The 22,748-nt window shown below is 35.0% G+C and overlaps 6 protein-coding genes across 6 annotated transcripts; all 6 read right to left on the reverse strand.

Moving 5' to 3' along the window:
* Nucleotides 1-3,941: 3,941 nt before the first annotated feature.
* Nucleotides 3,942-5,340, reverse strand: LOC127801722 (auxin-responsive protein SAUR22-like). Its single transcript, XM_052337090.1, has 2 exons — nt 5,192-5,340; nt 3,942-4,431 (listed from the first exon to the last, which is right to left on the reverse strand). Exon 2 carries the CDS (start codon nt 4,423-4,425, stop codon nt 4,144-4,146), a length of 282 nt encoding a protein of 93 aa, XP_052193050.1. The 5' UTR covers nt 4,426-4,431; nt 5,192-5,340; the 3' UTR covers nt 3,942-4,143.
* A 642-nt stretch (nt 5,341-5,982) lies between these two features.
* Nucleotides 5,983-7,168, reverse strand: LOC127801724 (auxin-responsive protein SAUR23-like). Its single transcript, XM_052337092.1, has one exon. The coding sequence runs from the start codon at nt 6,415-6,417 to the stop codon at nt 6,136-6,138; it is 282 nt and encodes a 93-aa protein (XP_052193052.1). The 5' UTR covers nt 6,418-7,168; the 3' UTR covers nt 5,983-6,135.
* Nucleotides 7,169-10,829: 3,661 nt separating this feature from the next.
* On the reverse strand, nt 10,830-11,395 carry LOC127801723 (auxin-responsive protein SAUR22-like). The gene has a single exon (XM_052337091.1). It carries the CDS (start codon nt 11,276-11,278, stop codon nt 10,997-10,999), a length of 282 nt encoding a protein of 93 aa, XP_052193051.1. The 5' UTR covers nt 11,279-11,395; the 3' UTR covers nt 10,830-10,996.
* Nucleotides 11,396-13,245: 1,850 nt separating this feature from the next.
* LOC127800980 (auxin-responsive protein SAUR23-like) lies at nt 13,246-13,527 on the reverse strand. The gene has a single exon (XM_052335699.1). The coding sequence runs from the start codon at nt 13,525-13,527 to the stop codon at nt 13,246-13,248; it is 282 nt and encodes a 93-aa protein (XP_052191659.1).
* Nucleotides 13,528-16,953: 3,426 nt separating this feature from the next.
* On the reverse strand, nt 16,954-17,583 carry LOC127802229 (uncharacterized). The gene has a single exon (XM_052337942.1). It carries the CDS (start codon nt 17,581-17,583, stop codon nt 16,954-16,956), a length of 630 nt encoding a protein of 209 aa, XP_052193902.1.
* A 14-nt stretch (nt 17,584-17,597) lies between these two features.
* On the reverse strand, nt 17,598-20,252 carry LOC127802230 (uncharacterized). The gene has a single exon (XM_052337943.1). It carries the CDS (start codon nt 20,250-20,252, stop codon nt 17,598-17,600), a length of 2,655 nt encoding a protein of 884 aa, XP_052193903.1.
* Between the last annotated feature and the right edge of the window lie 2,496 nt (nt 20,253-22,748).

Consider the following 22,748-nt stretch of genomic DNA (forward strand, 5'->3'; position numbering starts at 1 on the left):
CTCTTATAATTTTGCTTGAAGTTAATGACAGTTGTCCTACGTTACCTGATTTGGTGAGTTATTAAACTGAGTTGGTTCCATTAGGAAACCACATGCATGATACATTTCCTCAGTCCCTCGAACACAAACCGCTATCGAATCAAAAGAATAAACTGTATAATTCTACTTCTGGGCAAATTACATTTTCATGAGTTTCATGGTATATTGAATGATTTTGCATCCTGATTTCATCTGAGGTGCTCCTTCCCTAAAATTACTGTTAATTAATCTAGTGTGACAGACTAACATTCTCAGAGTGCAATATAAAAAGTACATCCCAGGGGATTTAGCATTTTCAGTCACGTGCAATATCTTAATTGCAATGAACAACCAAGAAGCAATGAAATAAATACATAAGAAACAAGCTAGGAACTCCATCTGTTATTTCTCATATAGAAAGGCCTTTCTTCACCCTCCGCCCCCCCCCCCCCCCCCCCCCCCCCGACCCCCCAAGAGTCATCTGTACAAACCAAAAACAAAAAATAAAATATAGCAATAGGAAGATGCATTTTGTAGCGTACAAAATTTTATGTGATGATTCTCGCTTAGCTGGAGAATTTTTGACCTCTTGCCTACAGTTACAGACTGACTCACAGTTCACTCAACCAAGAAGTGAGATTGCCAGAAAAATGGATTGCAAGAGGATGGATGCCTTTGGCACGAAGGATGCTAATCAACCAAATACCCATGATTTTGTATAGAGCAAGAAAAAACCTAAATGAGTGAGCTTCTTTAAGAAAGAATAATCTGAATGAAGAAGATGGGAGTACTGTATTGGCTAAACTGCTACTATGATCACTATATATAGTCATAAAGAAAGGTTTAGTGGGGAAGCTTCCCATGAGAGAAATTGGTCACAAGAGATAATGTGGCTCTGTCTACGTGATCATGCATACGGAAAGGTACTGCAGATTAAGGAATTGTAATGTGTTCTATTGTTGGAATACTCTCTTACACCTAAGACAACAAGCAACGGACTGAATTGTTTGGAAAATCTCATGCCAATTTTTGATAAGTGACCAACTAAATCATAGATAGGGAGTTCCAGATACATTGAATTAATAGAAAAGACCTGGAAAACATAGACAAGCCAACTACAGGATTTTTTGTGCAAGTTAAGCAAGGACAGAAATCAGGATACTTTTTAATTGCCAATTTCTCTCTGTAGTCATGGAATCTTGTCAAGCAACCACATTTAAGAGCCATACATTGAAGGACAGATATGCTTATAGCTACATATAGATCGAAGCCACTGGAATGAGTGTAGAAGAGATTCAGAGTGGGGGATAAGTACTCCTGAGATTTTATAAGATATAGGATCATAATTTTTTTTTTCTTAGATCAAAGGGATACAAAAGTAGATGCCCACTACTTTTAACTTAAATCGGTAATGGCTGATCACCACATCCAAAGCCTCATTAAGAGATCTTATTCCCTCCTTTGCTTACTAACAACAGATACAACCACCATATTAAGGTTGAATAAGTGCACAATCAAAAGGGATTTTATAAGATGTAGTATCATAAGTTTTTCTACTCAAATCAAAGGGACAAAAAAGTAGATGCCCACTACTTTAATTTAAATTAGTAACAGCTGATCTCACCACATCCAATGCCTGCTTGAGAGATTTTACTCCCTCCTTTGCTCATATACAACCACCAATTAAAGGTCAAATAAGTCCACAATCAAAAGACAGAACTCCAGTTTCTTTTTCTCTTTTTGGTATTTGGTTTACACAGAAGAGAGAATGATAATCAAATTGGAGGGCTTTTGAGTTTTAGATCAGATGCTCATAATAATTTAAAATTAGCTCAAAACCAAGATTGCCAAATATCTTGTAGATAGCATTTGTAAGAAAATAGATCTGCAGAGGAAGCCTCTCATTTTGTTAGGTAGTTTAGATTGACAGGTGATTAGGAGACCAAATATGAAGAAATAAAAGCTCATCTAGCTAACAAGTACAGTGAACTGATCAAGCAGGTCCAGCCAAAGTTGCTAAGAATGATACAGCATGATATAGTTATTTTTCTTTTTTTGCTAAAATAAGAGTTGTTTTTCAAGATAGAAAGAAGGGACTTCAATCAGTGGACTGTTTGCAGTGATTTCTTAAGCCACCCAATATAATATAAATATGCAGCCAACTTTTGTCACAGGTTGCATATTTCAGGCAATTTGAGTAATGAGTAATTTCAAATTGGAATGCAAATAAAACATTACCTTCTTCTAAGAATATTCAGACATTTTCTTGATCTCTGATATAGGATTGCTCCACTAAAATCAAACTGCGAAGGACTGTTTTTTCCAATTAACTACTTAGAGGCATTTTAGGACTCTGTTATGATGACAAGGATCAGTGAAATCTGATTAAAAATTACTTTTCCCAACACATAATTCAAACTATAATAATTCAAGCTTAACATGGTCATGTTCCAAACAAGTTCAAAGCCCACCAACTCACCATTTAGCCTCAGCACCGAAAATGTAAGCGCCTTTACACATACTCTGTTTCTAAAATAACTTCCATCAAACACTTTGTCCACATCATTAATAAGCAACAGTTTTCTATATAAATCAGCAAGAACTTGACCACATACATAAAAACAACGGAAGACCAATCTAATTTGGAAACATGCATATATGTAACTCAACAGTTCTGCGTCCATGGGATTGTCCCTTTTCCAAGAGATATCACCCTCTTTCTGCTCTCACAATCCATTCAGCCGAGAAGTAAAATTGATGAAAATATCTCCTCTGCCAGGAATGGCGAGCCCACTGATAGGATGAGAGAACCCAAACTCTTGTTCTGCCTCACGTAACAAATCTTGAAATGTGGCATAGTTCAAGTATGACATGGGCACCAAAAATATCTTCATCTGTGCCTCTCCAACATAAATTTCTAAGTAGCTGATGGAACATCTACAAACTCAGGCTGATTGGCGGAGAAGATTCTTAGCAGGAAGGATTTTTATGAAATTGGATGCCTGTGATTTTTTAATGAAGGATCCAATTGACTATGCAGAAAGAGAGAGAGGTTTAAAAATATGGCATGAGTTATGTTGGTTGAGCCTCTTGACAGATGAATATATATATATATATATCTCTGCAGAGAGAGAGAGAGAGAGAGGTGGACTGAACAGGATAACCTTTGGAATTATGGTGTACAGATACGCAGAAGATTGTGGTAACGGAAACTTGGAATTTAAGTTTGCAAAAGGAGTTTGAATGTTCTGTGTTGTTGGAATGCTGCTTACCCACAATTGGACATCAGGAATGGATTGAATGATTAGAAAAACTCCTGCTCATTTTATCATGAAGATTAATTGTGCTTGGATTGGGGACAAGCCAGAGACATCAAAACTCAAGGATAAGACTTGCTATGATAAGTCAAGCAAGTAGAGGATACTTCTCCCCAGCAAAATACCAATCTGCTGGCTCACAAATTTTGCAAACCTACTGATGATTCATCTTCAGTCATGTTTGGGGCAATGCAAAGTTTCACCATGGTGCCCCACTGATCACGCAAGATTGTTTAGAACGGTTCTTATTGATAATGGTCCTGACATATTGAGTGATCAGTTCTTATAACTAAGAGATGACAATGGTTGCAAGGCATCATGGCAGCTACAGCCTTATCTATTTCAAGATCAGTTAGCTTGCAACCATTAATCTCAACTGGTAAAAACCATTTAAATTGGTTTTATACAGTCATGGCACCAACAGATCATAGTGTTAGACACATTTTAATTCTATTTAGCACTGCTTATCTCTTAACGGACCCCAGATTTCCAGGTTATGGATAACATTGCAATTTAGGTGATACATTAGTTCTGACATATATGTGGATGCATAATTTTTCAGTCACTGGCCTTTACATATCTGTATGAGAGAGAGAGAGAGAGAGAGAGAGAGAGGTGAGAACGAAGGATAAAACAAATTCGTATTGAAGAAGAAATAGATCTTACTGCCTGTTTCGCATGAAGGGAGGCTTTTCTTTCCCTCCCAAAATTTTTGTATCTACAAATAATTAAAAATAAGATGTATGTGAAATTGTTCCCAATTTACAAAATTGTCTTTTTAACCAGAGGAATCTCCATCTTTCCTCTGTCACAATCCATTCAGCTGAGAAGTAAGATTGATAAAGATGTCTTCTCTGCAAGGAATGGTGAGACCACCCATGGGATGAGAGAACCCAAATTCTTCTTCAGCCTTGCGTAGCAAATCTTGAAATGTGGGATGGTTCAAGTATGACACTGGCACCAGAAATCTCTTCTTTTGTGCCTCTCCAACATAAACTGCTAAGTATCCCTTCGGAACATCTACAACCTTCGAGGAAGGTCGGCTGATAATATGCTTGGCATGAAGGATATTAAGAAATCTGATACCCATGGTTTTCTGTAAGGAAGCAAAAGAGGATCTAAATGAGCTTGTAGAACAGGGAGAGAGGTAAGAAGTGTGAAGACTTGTGTTGGTTGAGTCTCTTAAGAGATGAGTATAAATAGAGAGAATTCCATGTACTGTAGGGGATAGCCTATGAAATTGTGGTGAATAAATATGTCGGTGACTGTTACCAAGACAGCCTGGGCAGGGACATGGTTAACAATATATCACATGGCTCTGTCTAGCCAGTTGTTGTAATGAAAGACTGGAGACACAGGACTTTGAATGTGTTCTGTAGTTGGAGTACTGATTACCCCACAACTTGAACTTCGGGACTAATTGGATGGCCATAAAATCATGCTCAGTTTTTTTATCACAAACCTTGTTGATGCTTGAGTTAGGGACAAACTAGAGACATCTAAAATCAGGGACAAGCGTAGCCAGAAAACATCACAAGCAAGTGCAGGATGTTTATTTCAGCAACTCAAGCAAGTTAGTGATACTTTGCCTTGCCAAATATCAATCTACAAACTTACAGATTACAGTAAAACACTGAACTTTAAGTCAAATTCAGATAACGAAAAATCGATCATGTTGGTCCAGTGACAAATTCTAGTAATATCTGACTGCCTGGAGTGTGATTTGTAGCCAATGAACTGTTTGAGGTGTTTTATGACTGTTATAATTAGTATGATGATGACTGATCAATGAAATCAAATCATAGCAAATCGCTGGAAACTCATATAGGAGGTAATAAGAAATATAGATAACTTACTTTTGCATGAACCTCTCTGCCCCTTCAATTGCAGATATTATTGCACATGCCTGCAAAAGGTCAAACTATTATTATGCACATTTAGCACGGTCATTTTTAAAATAAGTTGAAAGCACACCAATTCACCATATAACATCGCCGTAACCCAACATAAGAGCATTTGCACATAGTCCTTTTCTAAAAGAACTTTTGTCAAACACTTTGTCCACATCAATGATAAGGAAAAACAAATTTTCATATAAATTGGTAAGCACTGTCGAAAAAACACAAAGCATGCAAATGAAAATCAACAGTTCTGGAAATGGAGCAGGCTGTGAAAGAGCCTACAAATTGTATAGAAGTATGTGCCACAGGATACGTACTGATCCACATCCATGAGAAAGACCAATTTCAATGAAAACCTGAATTGAATGAACTAAAAAATAATTGGTTTGCTGGATTATTAAAATTAACGAAGTTGGGGACACTTTCAAGAGTTGGGTTTTGTGAAGGCAAGTAGCCTATATGAATTATTCAATTGGAGGACAAAGAGAGTGAACACTGAGCCTTATGAAAAATAAGACTATTAAATTCGAAATAGTGGTTTAGGAAATGAACAGTACAATCAAACGTCGGTCTAAAATATAAATGCTAGTGGAATGGCAACTTAAAAATGGTGGAAGCGAGAAATTTTGATCTTTGGTCTCTGATGGGTTCATGATTAAGCAAATTTTTCGTCATTTGACCTTCATGTGTCTGTATAGGAGAGAGATGAGCGCAAAGCATTAATGAAAAATTTCACAATGAAGAAGAAACGGATTCTATTGCTCATTTGAATGAAGGGAGGCTTTTTCTTTCCCTCCCAAAATTTTTGTATTTACAAATAAGAAAAATAAGTTGTACACGAGATTGTTCCTGATTTACAAAATTGTCTTTTTCCAAGAGATATCTCTCTCTTTCTGCTCTCACAATCTGTTCAGCCGAGAAGTAAGATTGATGAAGATATCCTCACTGCAAGGAATGGTGAGGCCGCCCATAGGATGAGAGAATCCAAATTCTTCTTCAGCCTTTCTTAGCAAATCTTGAAACATGGGTTGGTTCAAGTATGATATTGGCACCAAAAATCTCTTCTTCTGTGCCTCTCCAACATAAACTGCTAAGTAGCCCTTCGGGACATCTACAGACTCTGAGGCTGATTGGCGCAGAATATTCTTAGCACGAAGGATATTATGCAATCGGATACCCATGGTTTTGTATGAAGGAGCAATATGAAAGTTCTAATTGAGCTATGCAGAACAGAGAGAGAGATTTGAAAAATATATGATGAGTTATGTTGGTTGAGCTTTTGACAGATGGATATATATAGGGAGAAAGGTGTTAACCCAACAGGATAGCCAATGGAATTGTGGTGTACAGAAACCCAGATGATTGTGGCAAAGAAAGCTTGGGCAGGAACACAGTTCACAGGGAATCACATGGCTCTGTCTACCCAGTTGTTGCATTGAAAGACTGGGGACAAACGGAGCTTGAATGTGTTGGGGTTGTTGGCATGCTGCGTACCCCACATATAAAATCATTAGAGAAATTCATTCTCATTTGATCATAAGCCCAACTAGTGTTTGGATGAGGGACAAGCTAGAGACATATAAAATCAAGGATAAAGGATTCCAGCAAATGTAATAAGGCAAGTAGAGGATACTTCTCAATAGCAAAATATCAATATGCTGACTCACTGGAACACCCTAACGAGGGCTCCTATTGAGGAAACTGGTGAACAAACAGTTATGAAAAACATCGAGGGAGAGGCCAAAATTGTGGAGTACAATCAGTTCGTGGCGTTGCGAAGGCCTATGGATACCGATCGAGGATGGGTTTTGGAATGATCAAGGAACAAGCAAATGCAGTGTGCAAATGGGAAGAGATTTGGGAGAGAAAAATCGGAGTGAAGAGGAGTCTGGCCGCAGTGACGACGGAGAGGTGGAGAAGCACTCACCAGAATTCAGCCCGCGACGGAACTAAAGGTCTGTTTGGCTAGGCTTTTATTTTTAGAGCTTTTAAGTTGGACAGTGTTTAAACTGTTTATAGCATTTAAACTGATAATGTGTTTGAATAAATATACTTTTAAACTATCAGTTAATAGTTATGTGTTTGATTTGAAAGAACTTATAAGATATTACAACTTGATAAAAAAAAATAGATATATTATTAAATAATATAAAATTTTATCATGGATAAATTATATATAATTATTAAAAATATATTAATACAATATTATTATATATATTATATATAAAATATATTATTATATATATTTATTACTATTATATATAAATATAATAATTATATATATAACAGTTCGATTGGTTGGTATGGCAACAGTGGGGGCAGAAGCATGGATGGAGGAGATGAGGGCGAGGCGATGGGGGCGACGGATGGCTAGCAATACAATGGGAGCAGTGACCGATGTTACCGATGGTGGCCGATGCAAGCGATGGCTGCCAAGAAGTAGTCGGTGGGGGTGACGACGGTGGCCGATAATGGCGGCCGAAAGAGTTGAAGAAGAAAGCGGCGAGAAGGCATGATTGAAAATTAGCAAAAAAATGAGAGTAAAATAGTAAAATGCTTGGTCAACCCAGCTTATAAACAACCAATGTTCTGCTAAAACTATCTCCCAATAACTTTTGTAAAGTGTTGTGGTAGTAGTGTTTAAGTTAGGTAACTTAAATGCTAGTCAGGTACATCCAAACATTTACTAATTTTTCTTAATAGCTTATAAGCTGTTGATTGGTCAAATTGCTTAGCCAAACAAAGCATAAGATGATGTTTCTATTTCTAGATTCTCTATATGTTCTTACTATTTTTTCAATTTATCGATGCAATAGAAAGCACGGTCGGTCCTCTCTCAGGCAAGGCCGACCATACCCTTAAGTCATGTATGCCTTGGTATTAGACCCCCAAAATTTTAAGGCCCCAAATTTTAAAAATTTATAATATTTATGTATATATATTTTTTATTTTTTAATAATTAATATCTTATTAAAAAAATTAAATACAAAACATTATAAACAAATTTTAAATTCCCTTCATTGTTTTCCAATTTTTAACCATTGCTGTGGTGTTCTTAAATTCTAATATCCCATAAAACCTACTTTCTCTTCGCAATATTTCATGAATATATAATTTTTTGCTGGCATCGACATTTTTAAAGTTTCAAGAAAAATTAGTTTTGTTTTTCTTTATTTATTGTTGTAAGTTGTTTGACTTTTTTTTTCCTTATATTTGAGACATTATATTTTAGTTAAAAATTTATTATCATTAAGAGATTATTATATTTTATAGTTGATTGAATTTTATTTTTTTATTTAATAAAATAATAAAATATTTATATAAAAAAGTGTATTATTTATTTTTTTATAAAAAAATTAACACTTGAGGCCTCAAAACATCCTTTTGCCTAAGACCCCCAACTTTGTTGGACTGGCTCTCCTGTCAGGCCATCCATAGCGATGGGTAAGGCCTTACACTTGTGGCCTCAGCTGATTGCCAAGTACTATTTGAGGCAAATTCAAATAAAGGCATCGAACCCAAATTCAATTGAAAGAAAGATGGATGGGGCAGATTCAAATTGAAAATTGAAATGGGACAACCTAATTACCAATTGGCAATCCAATTGAATTAAACCGATCCAATCTAAAAAGAAATTTTAACTAATTACAAGGTGGCTCGTAGGTTTATATTATTTAGCCACTAGCCCCTCAAATTTATGAGTATTACAGAAAACCCCATGTTTGTAAAAAGCTACATATCATTCCCCGTAACTCCAAAAATGACAGAAAAGGACCTTAAAATTCTAAAAAAGACAGAAACACCTTTAGAATGCCTTTTGACTAGATTTTGTAATATTATATTTATATTGACATACAACCATTATAATGATTGACTTTAAAAGTAAAATGACTATTTTATAATTATTCTATTGGAAAAATAATACACAAGGACCATGTAATTGATTATTTTTATAATACATATATTTTAAAATTTATTCTTATACATGTATAAAAGAGTTTGACACGAATATTATACTCTTGATATTTATTTGGATATTATTGTATAACATGTTAAAATATCAATGTTTCATTCAGAGACAACTCATGAGAGTTAGGGCCTTAGGTCATTTAAAATTTAGATTTTTTTTTAAAAATAATAAAAAATATTAAAATTTTATTGAGACCTCTTTTTAATACTAAAATATTTATTATTAGAAATTTAATGGAGCCCATTTTGAGTAAAAAAATATTTTTAATGTTAAAATATTTAAATATTTTTATTATTAAACTCACAAAAAAAATTTATTGGGCCCCTTCTAGAGGGCTCTAGGCATAGGCCAAACTATGCCTGGCTTGGTTTCACCAAACTATTTCAAATGATTAATAAAATGTTGAGGTTTGGAATCAAACTCACTTATTTTAACATACAAATAATGGAAAAAACATTTTAACTTGGTTATTTTGATATTTATAAATCAGTGTTGATTTTTGATGATTATGAAAATGATAAATTTTGAGATTCGTGTTCCTTAAATTTCAAATAAAAATTTAGTGAATTTTATCACTTGTCAAAATATTTGTATATACAAATAATAAAAGTAAGATATATACGAAACTGTTTGTAGTTTACAAAATTGTTTTCAATTAATTAGTTCTTTTTTTTTTTTTTTCACTCTTATAATCCATTCAATCAACAAGTAAGATTGACACAGATTTCTTTTCAGCAAAGAATAATGAGACCACTTATAGGATGAGAGAACTTAAATTCATAGCAAATCTTGAGAGGTGGGTTAGTTCAAGTATGGTATCCGCTCCAAAAATAAAAAAAAATATCTTCTTCCATGTGCCTCTTCAACATGAATTGTTGCAAAATAAGCCTTTGGAATATCTACAACCTAAAATCATGATCCTTACGGATAAGCATTATCCTTAAGGATCATGCTTATCCATGATTTGAAATCAATGATAAAGAATTCCAGAAAATGTAAACAAATAAGTGCAGGATTTTGCTATGGTGCATCGATCATGCAAGTAAAGGATACTTCTCCATAGCAAATTACCAATCTGTTGATTCATAAATTTTGAAAACCTACTGATGATTGATTTTCAGTCATGTTTGGCAGAAGGCAAAGTTGTACGTGTTGCCCCACTCAGCACATATGATTGTTTAGAATGGTTCTTCCCCAGAATGGTCCCCCCACCTATTGACTAATCAACTGTTACCCCTAAAAGATAGGATTGGGTTGCAAGGCATGGCAGATACAGCTGTTAACTGTTTCAAGACCAGTTACCTTGCAACTGGCAACCCAACCATTGATCTCTAAAAGAGTAAAAACCCTTTCCATAGGTTTATATATATATTCATGGCACCAACAGATCCTAGTATTAGACACATTTTAATTCTCTATTTAACACTGCTTATCTATTAACTCACCCCAGATATCCAGGTTAAGGAGAAGTATAACATTTCAATTTAGGCCGTGTAGTAGTTCCTACATATCTGTGGCTGCATATTTTGTTACTATATCTGTATCTATATATGACAAACAGACAAACACACACAGGGAGAGGGAGGGAGTAGGAAGATGGGAACAAAGGATAAGTGGAAGAAATTCACATTGAAGAAGAAATAGATTTCATTGCATGTTTGTCATGAATCAAGGCTTTCTTTCCCGCCAAAATTCTAGTATTTACAAAAAAGGAAAATAAGTTGTACATGAGATTGTTCCCGGTCTACAAAATTGTCATTTTTCCAAAAGACATGTCCTCCTTTCTGCTCTCACAATCCATTCAGCCGAGAAGTAAGATTGATGAAAGTATCTTCTCTGCAAGGAATAGTGAGGCCACCCATAGGATGAGAGAACCCAAATTCTTCTTCAGCCTCGCGCAACAAATCTTGAAATGCAGGATGGTTCAAGTATGACACTGGCACCACAAATCTCTTCTTCTGTGCCTCTCCAACATAAACAGCTAAATAGCCCTTTGGGACATCTACAAACTCAGAGGTTGATTGGCGGAGAATATTCTTTGCATGAAGGATATTGAGTAATCGGATACCCATGGCTTTTTATGATGGAGCAAATATGAAAGATCTAATTGATCTTTGCAGAACCAAGAGAGAAGTTTTGAGAATATGTGAGACTTGTGTTGGCTGAGCCTCTTGATAGATTGATATATATATATATATATATAGAGAGAGAGAGAGAGAGAGAGAGAGAGAAAGGCAAGCACCAAACAGATATAACCTATGGAATTGTGGTGTACAGATATGCAGATGGTTGTGGTGAATAAAGCTTGGGCATGAACATAGTTCACATGGGATCACATGGCTCTGTTTACCTAATTGTTGTATTGAAAGAATGAGGACAAAAGGAGCTTGAATGTGATGGGTTATTGGAGTGCTGCTTACCCCACAATTTGGACATCAGCAATGGACTGAATGATTATAAAAGTTCTTGCTCATTTGATAATGAAGATAACTTGTGCATGGATTGGGACCAGCAAGAGACATCTAAAATTAAGGATAAAAAATTCCAGCAAAAGTAAGCAAGAAAATGCAGGATTTTGCTCTGGTAATTGGTAAGTCAAGCAAAGTAAAGGATACTTCTCCATAGCAAAATATCAATCTGCTGAGTCACAAGTATGAATACGTACTGATGAAAATTTTCAGTCATGTTTAGGGGAAGGCTAAGTTGACCATGGTGCCCCGCTGAGCACAAATGATTATCTAGAATGGTCCCCACCTATTGAGTGATAAGTTGTTATCATTAAGAGATAACAATAGGTTGAAAGGCAAGGTGCTATGAGCTAAACAGTTTGATGATCAGTTATCTTGCAAACTGGCAACCATTGATCTCTGAACTGCTAAAAACTATTTTCAGTGGTTTTATATGGGCACTGCACCAACAGATCATAGTGTTAGACATATTTTAACTTATTCTCTAACACTGCTTATTTCTCAACTCACACCCGTTCTCTTAATTTGATAAGGCGATGAATGACATTGGAGTAGGAGATATAATAATTCCAGTAAAATGTGGATGCAATGAAAGTTCTGTTGAGCAGCCGAATCAGTAAGCCAAACATTCTCATTGTCCTTGAAATCGATGTAGGGGCATTTGAATACAACTTTGAGAAGCAATCAAAGACCATTTAAATTCACTGCCATCAAAATTTCAGCCTCCAAAATAAAATCTTGGTATTAGAATTATGTACATTGTCACCCATTTGAGTAGCAGATGAATAAAAGATCTTCTGGTATGTTTAAATACAGGCTGGTCCATTTAGCTAAACGTCCTTTCCCCACTGTTTAACCCAAATCACGAAGTTAAAACTTTCCAATTGCAACAATTTGCTTGTGTAGTTCTACTAATGGGGAATTTTCATTTTACTTCATCCTTCCCTCATTAGCACCATGGGCAACCAAAATTATTGGTAAAATCAGTGCACCATTGATAAACAAAACTGAAGTTTTTTTTTTTTGGGTTATGCGTTATCTGTTTGAACAGAAGATTGAATAATAACGAATCTAGTTAGAACAGAAGATTGAATAATAATGAAATCTAGTTAGGATTTTCAGTTTTAGATCAGTATTTCATATTAATTTAAGATTTAGCTCACCAGATTTAGAGTGCCATAATATCTTGTAACAAGCATGAGGAAGTAAATAGCAAGTATTCTCATGTACTAGCCATAAAAACATGAAAATGGAAATCGATTGGCTGGATATAAATGTGAAGCAATATAATTTGCTGCTCGATCTCTGGCAGGTCAACAGTAAGGCAATTATTAGTCACCAACCTTTATGTGTACTTGTAAATATGATGTGAAAGAGAAGATATGATAAAAATGATTCACATTGAAGAAGCAGATGATTCTATATATTGCTTATTTGACATGTAGGGAGTCTTTGTTTTTTCCTCCCAAAACTTTTATATATACAGATAAGAAAAAAAAAAAAAAGACATCGTTACTAGTTTACAAAATTGTCTTCTTGCTTTTCCAAGAGATATCCCCGTCTTTCCACTTTCATAATCCGTTCAATTGAGAGGTTAGATTGATGAAGATATCCTCACTCCAAGGAATGGTGAGACCACCCATAGGATGAGAGAATCCAAATTCTTCTTCAGCCTTGCTAAGCAAATCTTGAAACGTGGGTTGATTCAAGTAAGATATCGGCGCCAAAAATCTCTTCTTCTCTGCCTGTCCAACATAAACTGCTAGGTAGCCCTTTGGAATGCCTACAACCTTCGAGGCAGATCGGCCAATAATATGCTTGTCATGGAGGACATTAAGAAATTTGATGCCCATGGCTTTCTTTTTCTATAAGGGAACAAAAAGGGATCTAAATGAGCTTGTAAAACAGGGATAGAGGGTAAGAAGTGTGAAGAATTGTGTGGGTTGAGCCTTTTAAGAGTAGGGTATCTATAGAGAGAGAATGCTACATATTGAAAAGGATGGCCTATGAAGAAGTGGTGAATAAACATGTAGGATACTGTGGCTAAGACAGTCTGGGAACATAGTAAACAAGGATCACATAGCTCTGTCTACCTAGTTGTTGTAATCAAAGACTGGGACGCAAGAGTTTGAATGTCTTCTGTAGTTGGAGTACTGATTATCCCACAACTTGAACCTCGGGACTAACTGGATGATCATAAAATTCATGCTAAGGTTTTTTTATCGTGAATCTAGAGTTGGCAAATAGATCAGGCGATCCATGGGTGTGTCTCATCGACCCGCTTCTTAGCCTGGCCCGATACTATAACAAATGGATCGGGCCAGGCTAGTGTTTTGTGGCCTGCAGCCTGGCCCAACCCACCAAAAATGGGGATGACCCACCAAAATGGGGGTGGCTCATCAAAATGGTTTAACTCAAGCCACCTTAATTAGTTTATTAAGGGTCATATATAGGGTTATGCCGAGCCCCAATTTTCTGTTGCCCCGCCCCATTTGCCTTCCTTACAGATCAAATTTGGCCCAACTCGCCCATTTACCAACTCTACGTGAACCTTATAGATACTTAATGTTAAGTTTTTATTTTGATTCAAATTATTTGATAAGTAATTGCATATTATCAGCTTATTTTTCTTATATGAGTGACATGTGGTATTAGGTCAATGTTTTATTGGCTGATTTGTTTCTGGCCATTGATTTATTTAGTCCTATGATCTAACAGTTGCTGATGATTTCCCCATTCTATATAAGACTGTTTTTCTTCCATTTGGTGAGAGAGAAAAGTCTCGACGAAGAGAAAAAGAAACCCTAAAAGATTAGAACCCTAACCCTAAAGATTTGTATCGATTTTTCTCTAATATTGCACAATTGTGAGAAAGAGGTAGACGATTGTGAGAGCACTGGGAATCGATCGGGGGATTGAGCTTGTACTTTGTTTCAACGTCGTATTCGATATTGTAAGTTGGTTCTGTTTTCTTGTTGCTTTCGCATTTTCTGATTTCGTTGTAATCTGTAAAAGGCTGTTTGGCTTAACGGTTTGACTGCGTATAAGCCATTTGTGCAGCTGATCCGCTATGGTGCGTTTGATGGTTAACTGTTTGGCTTAGCATTTCAACTTATACGCTATTCCACTGAAAAGCTGCTATAGTAGCGTTTAGCAAAAATTGATACCCCCAGCTTTGCCAGAAAACGCTGCATCGTTGACTAATAAAAATATCCTTCATTACCGTTGCTCTCTTCTCCATCATCTTCTCTGAAGCTGTGCTCTGCCATTACCGCCGTTGCCCCTCATCCATACCGCCATCGCCATCGTCGTCGTGCAGCAGCTCGTGTTGGTGGGTCGCGGCATCGCCTCATTTGGTTCTAGCCTTGATCACGCCATCGCCTCATCTAGTTCCAGCCATCGCCTCAGCTGGTGGGTCGCGCCATCACCTCATCTGATTCCAGCCATCGCTATCGCCTCATCAAGCGCCGCCTCCAGCTTTGATCGTCGCCTCCTCCATCGTTGGTGGCGTCCCCAATCTATAAGTGTATATACAATATATACACTTACAAGTATATATATATATATATTGTATATATATTAATGGTATATATATTATATTGATATACTAGGAATAACCCGTGCCTTCAGGCACGATGTAACTAAAAAAAAATTGAACATTAAATTTGAACGTGAAATAATCAAACACTGAATTCAGACACATATAAACTCGTGACATCAAATTAAAATTAGTACTACTGACATCAAATTAGTACTACAATCTAAACGAAATCAAAATTAAAATACACACCAATTAGTACTACTGACATCAAATTATAACTACATAAGAAAAATAAATATTATAGTCATACACCAAAAGAGTGGGTAAAACCTTACAAAAAGTGGGTTAAACATTTCCAAAATATGTATGATTTACAAAAAATCTTTCAATAACATGTCTTCAAATATGTGTTCGCCCAAACTTTCTTCTCATTACTTTCCAAAAAGTTTTTGTATCAACTTGTATATATCCCCAATGAGGAACATGCACAATAATCTGGTAATTTGTGAAAACAAAAAAAATATAGATTAGTACATTTATTGAAAATATACATATATCAAAATACTTTGAGATTGAAATTACCTTATTACATCCCCATCGAAGCAAGCTAGTCGTATTTCTCCTTTTAAGCTCCATAAATTTTTCGATCCAATCCTACAAAAGTCAATATTTCAAATTATTATTAAATTAAAATTTTATAAAAAATTATATAATCAATAGAAATAAATGTACACGGTTACCTTTTGATAAAATGTGATTTAATTTACAATAGTAGAACACTATAACAACACTTCAGGATAAACAATATTTGTAGTAGAATCCGAACTATCTTTAGGGAGGAGAATACTTATACAATCAAATGATGTACATCTGGACAATGCCACATATAATTGCCCATGGCTAAACACTGGCATGCGCAAATCAACTCCAACAAATTGAACAGATTGTCCTTGAGATTTATTAATGGTCAAGGCATATGCCAATCGAACTGGAAATTGACGTCTTGTCATTTGAAAAGGCATTTCTGAAGAAGATGGTGTCAAAGATATCCTTGGTATGAATGCCAAATTACCAAACTTTTCTCCAGTTAAAATTTGAGCTTCAATTATGCGAGTGTCGCACCTAGTAACCATCAATCTTGTACCATTACATAGTTCATCTTTCGGTGCAATGTTTCTCAACAATATTATAGGACAACCCACTTTCAACTCTAACTTAAAAATTGGAAGCCCAGGAGGATCTAATGAATTTAAATATTCATTAGGATATCTATTTGTAATGGTAGGATCAATTTCATTATCTTCAGACATTTTATCTGCTGCAAGATAAGTACATAATCTCCCTGGAAAGATATTCAACGCAATAGTATTAATCTCACTGACATCATCATTACGCGCAGACAGAATTGTGCGTTCGGTTAAAAATGTTGGAGTTGATGTCTCTATCATATTCAACTGTGGGTAAACTGTAGAGAGTAATTCATTCAAATCTTCACATTTGTGTATTATTGATGGGAGGTTAACGATTTCTTGAGGATTGGTCCCAATCTAAAAAAAGTGAAATCAATAAAAAATTAATAGTGTAAACACAATTTATTAATTTAAAATTATAATCTATGTAATAAGCAAAAAAGTTAAAGTAGTGTTACCTCCATCAAGAAATTTGCAAAATTAGCATTTTCATGGCCTTCACGATTCAAGCGCATATTCAAATCCAAAGTTAAGATATGTATATGTTTTCATAGAACAGAGTGTCTTAATGATGCATTCACAATTTGTTCACGAACTCCTTTGGGTATAACTGGTAAGATTTGTCGAAAGTCTCCACCAAGAACAACAGTAATACCCCCAAATGGCTTTTCACTATCACAAATATCCCTCAATGTACGATCAACCGTCTCAACACAATGTCTATGTTGCATAGGAACTTCATCCCAAATTATGAGTTTTGTTTCTCTAAATAACTCAGCTTGTAATGATTGTTTGCTAAGCCCATAATTCGAATTGTCCAAGACATCTAACGGAATGGAAAATGTTGAATGTGCAGTGCGACCTCCTACCAGTAACAATGATGCAATTCCAGATGAAGCCACAGTAACAACGATATGCCCAATGTTGCGACATTTTAATGCAATTGTATTGTATAAAAATGTTTTTCCTGTTCTAGCACCCCCATTCAAAAAGAAAATAGTTCCTTTATTTTGAAAAACTGAAGAAGTGATTGTGTTATAAGCATTTTGCTGTCCATTGTTGAGACAATCAATAGTAATTTGTGGATCTGTCTGTTGTGCCTCACTCTGCAGTTGTTGATGTTCGAATATCAATCGATTACCAACTACTGCACTCCAATTTGCAGTAGGTTGTGGCATGGGTGGGAAGTCAATTAAACTTTTGCCGATTCATGAAGCATTTGATTCAAAAGATAGAGACCATAATCTTTAATTTGAGCCTCAGTTGGGTTAGAAATGGCAAATAATGTACGAATCTTATGTGCAAGGTCATCACATATATGTGTTGAGAATTGATTCCATAATGCACATGGATTTAGTGGAAAGTACTGGGTGAGAATAATACTAAACAATCTCCTCAATTGATATCCAGTTTTCATAACTACAGCCTCTTTCAAGCATTGTATCCATTCTTCATCATCTTCCAAAAGCCCCATTGCAACACATGCTAATTTAAATGTATCATGCACAACATTATCGACCGTGCGTAAAGACTGAAATGACTTTGGTCCTTTGACAACGGTTAATAACAAACGCAGATAAAATCTTTCACCACAATTAGGGCTAGCAAAGTACATTCTACCAATTGCATATCCCATTTGTCTTGATTTCCATCTCTTTTCTGACTTAAGCCAAACATAATGCTGTGGAAATTCTTGATAAGTGAATGGACATTCCTCTTCACTGCTAGCACAATATGCAAAAAAGCCAGTAAGAGTTGACATTTGTTGACCAGCTCTGGATTGAATCGTTTCTAATGACTCTTCTGGGTTAAAAACAACGCGATGCATTCCAGGTAAATGAAGTGCCAATCGTACAACTGTTGGCATCTCTGCATGCAAAGGATGACCAAATATTCGCCAAGCAGCTTCTGGAGGTCCCATATACCTTGCATCGAGATATTGTTGAATCCCATTTATCATTCCTAACACCATCGTTGTACGATCATAACCCTTATAAATGTACTTATGTATATACTTGACACATCTCATCCCGGCACAAACTTCTACATTTATATGACAGTTGAAAAGTTTAGAAAGATATGCATTGTATGGTACGACATCCCTGTTATCAACTTTTTGCCCCCTCACAGTATGTACTTGACCATTATTGCGACGACGATAGATAGGGTATCCATCTTGATCCATAGCTGTTGTTTCTGTGAAAACTCGAGGGTATCTCTTAGTGCATCTACCATTTTCCATACATGGTGCTTGCGGATTTCGAGCACCACACGGTCCATGTATCATACAACATTTGATAGTTTCAAAAAGCATAGGATCATCTTTTGGGTCTGGAAATTCTGCACAGACCAATTTGTCTACTTGAGCACATGTCCGAATTTTGTCTGGGCCCTTAAGAAATAAAAGTGCATGCATATGAGGGAGGCCTCGTTTTTGAAATTCAATTGTAAAAACATGTGCAACTTTATACCCAAACACTTTATTTGTTTCTATCACCTTCATCAAATATTTTCTCTTCAACTCAAAAACACGGGCAATTAAATCAGGACGATCAATCGGTTTTTGAAATGGTAGTAATGCTGAAGTAATTTCTGGCCAATTGGGATTTGCAGTCATGGTAAGAAAAATATCTGGGTGTTGGTTGTATCGTGTGATAGCCATTGAATCTTGAAAGATTTCAAACATATGTCTAGGACTACCAGTAAATGAAGATGGCAAAACAAACCTTTGACCAATTTGACCAGGTCGCACATAATCTGGATCCATATCTGACAACTCTTGGTAAAGCTCAGCCCGAAGTTTTCCTTGATTAAGCTTGTAGTATATCAATCGATTTTGCTCAGTTGCAGCCCAAGCATCTACCAAAAACTCTTGAAATAGTTTCCCATCTCTCAAAATTGTTGAATACTCTGTGGGTCGTTCAAACAAACGATAACTATAAAAATCCATTTGAGTAAGTCGATCAGTTGAAGGTCGATCATACTGAACATTCCACAATTTCAACTCAGGTTCCCATCCAAGCTCACCATATGGAAATAATAGAACGTAATGTAATGGCAAATATGCTGGGTGACATTCATTAATTTGCATCAACTCATTATTTCCTCGAAAATGTAAGATAATATCTCTCATTCCACTTGCCTTTGTTCCATCACCTGGTATTACAATCGCAATCTCATCTATGGTTGGTAGGTTATATCGACGTCGATCAGTTCTTGAATTATAATGAAGATGAGCAGGTAGATTGTGTCCTGCCGAGTCCAATTGATGTAAAATGGCATGAGCCTGGCGAAATTTATCTACAAATGCATTGACTTGCAACAAACTATCTTGAATAGTTTTGAGAACATCCCTTCTCAAGTTAGGATTTCTCCGATTACGAATTTCTAAAGCTGAATTAGGGTCATAGATATACAGTTGAGCATAACTCGCATCCTGCCCTGGTTGTGGTTGTAGTGATCCTGTTCGATGTCGCAATTCCCCATGAATTGTGAATGATGTAGGGCCCCTTCCACTAAGTACTCTAGGATCCAATGTAGCACCAAGACTCGTAAAAGCATTGGCCGCATTATACACTCGAGTATAACTTCGAAAGGATTTTGATTGCTCATTATTCCCATCATACAACGCCTGAAGTGGTGGTGGAGGTGTAATAAGTAAAGGAAGCCTAATCTTTCCTTCTAAACAGCAAGTTCCAAATAAAGGACGCTTCACAGATGATTTTGTCAATTTTTCATCCATCCAATGTAAAGCTGAACAATAAGGACATAATACATCCTTTTTGCCAAGATAATGGCGACAAGAATCTTTGTGTGCCCGAGCATCAATTGATGTACTCATAGACATATCTTCTAATTCATCATCAGAACATAGATCTTCTTGAAGAAATCGATTTATAGAAGTAGACCTACGAATATTTGTGTATAAATAAAAATTTGTAAAACAAAACGGTATGAGTAAAAATATGTATTTCAAGAATATACACAATAGTTTACCGGTTCCTTTGTGGATCCAAAGATGTGCTTGGCATAGAAAACGAACGTGTAGACTGATGGGTAACCATTGTTCGTTTTTGTGCCGAATGAGAATCTTCAGTTATTGTTTCCAACTCCAAGTGAGTGCAATCGCGACGAATTGGTGTTAAAGAAGGTTGTCTTAATTGAACACATTCTTCTATTCCCTCTTGTTCTCGTTGCAAGCGCTGAATTTCAAAGTATGACTTATAATTTTTTTCACGCTCTCGCCTTGCACGTTGGGCCAATGCAGCTTTTGATATTACATTATCATTTTGTGCCTAAAATGAAAATATTTTATCATTGGTGCAAAATGAAACTATCTTCTTTGTTTCTTTCTTTCTTCATGCATTTTGTTTTTTGCTATTCTTTTCATATAAGTAACAACTTATGGATGGTACATTATATTTATATCATAATGCACATGTATCCATGCAAAATAAAAATAAATAAATTTGAAAAACACATACAAATAATAGCAAGTTTCAACAAATTAATTTTATGCACTGATATCACTTGACATACATTTGTCATTCTCTTGTCAAAAGGAGTCATCTGTACTTACCACGCGAGCACAATGTTTGTACTTATCGTATGAACACATATAACATTAAGTTCGTGCTCATCACAAATGACCACACCAATATTTCATGTTAAAGAAGATTGTCTTGGGTTAATACATTTCTTTGATATTTCTCATTTTAGTTGCAGGCGTTGGGCTAATGCAGCTTTTGATAACACATTATCATTGTATGTCTAAAATGAGAATAAAATGTGAAGATTATCCCCTCTTGCTTCCCTTTCATCATGTATTTTTTCTTCCTTTTAACTAACTTTTCTTCTTCACTTCGTTGAGTTGTTAGTCACATAAGAACCAATACATATATTAATGAAAACTCACTATACATATTAAGCACACAAAACTGCAAACTTACTGCCCATCTCTTTAGCATGTAATGTTTTCTACTTTTCTTTTCACTTTTCTTATTTTTCTTTAAGAACTTCTTATAAAAATAAAAATAAAAAAATGTAGTTTTTTTTTCATCATATATTCGTTTTCTTCTCTTATTTTTAATGCTTACTTTAACATGCTTCAGAAAAACAAAATTCAAATTAAATATTTGAAAAAAAAAGCATTTTAAAAATATACATAAAAAAGAGTATATGACACTAAATTTCTAAAAAACTTTATATGACAATATTCGAAAAAGAAACTTTTAAAAATTATTGAGAAACCATACCACGGGATGGACATTTTTCTTCCCTTTGCCAGAAAGGGTAGCCTTTTCTTTTTCCTTTGCCTTTGCCTATAATAATAAAAAATAAGTAAACTATATTTATAAAAAAAATTAAATGATAAGAAAATACATGTCCAATGTTGAAGTGACTTTCAGGCTTACCTCACGAATGCGAATAGTATTAAGGTCACGTTCATCGCGAATAACAACATTAACATTTCTTTCTTGAAAAAATCGAACCTATATATGTAAACACTTTAGAGTGATAAATAAAACTTTATACAGATAAATAAAAAAAATTAGTAAACGAAGTCGATATTACGGTTCGGTGTAAATCTCCATCCACCTGTAAAGTATGAGGAAAAAAATTGGATATGATAAGTATTTTTTTTCAAAAAGATAGGCCTTGCATTATTAAATTTATATGAAGAAAAAAAAAACTTACTTGACCAAAAATAGTAATATTGTCCATAACTGTTATACTTCAACCTAAAAAATAAATCAGTTGCTACCAAATCAGATAATAAAATTAAATATTTTATTTAAATAAATAACTACCATGGATAGAATAGATGATGAGGAGAAGAAAAAAATATATATATCAAAATGATAAAAGGCCAACCTAATGTTTAGAATAGATGTATTTTAACAATCACATTAAAATGATAAAATTAAAATCAGAGCACAATTTTATAGAAATAAAATCAAAACTAAAATCAAAACCTGGTATGAATAATTATCACTTGGAAAATTCAAGAGGAATAATTGAAAACTAAAATTAAGGAAGATGAAGACCCTGATTTTTTACACCCAATTATTTCTTATAAAATTAAAAATAAAATAGCATTTATTATGTTCAGGTACATGAAATTACCATTGATGTTGGGTTAAATGGACTTCCGAGCAAATTGAGTCTTGATAAAGGATTTATTTGATTTTTATCTTGAAGCTTTCATCTTTATTCCACGAAGAGATTGCTTTTAGTTGTTTAATTTAAGTTTACAATTCTCAATGAATTATAATTTACGTACACTACTCCTATGAGTTATAATTTATTACTTTAAACACGGGTTATCTCAAATGAGTTATAA

This window comes from Diospyros lotus, chromosome 5 (genome assembly GCF_014633365.1).
Source record: "Diospyros lotus cultivar Yz01 chromosome 5, ASM1463336v1, whole genome shotgun sequence".
Classification (NCBI taxonomy): domain Eukaryota; kingdom Viridiplantae; phylum Streptophyta; class Magnoliopsida; order Ericales; family Ebenaceae; genus Diospyros; species Diospyros lotus.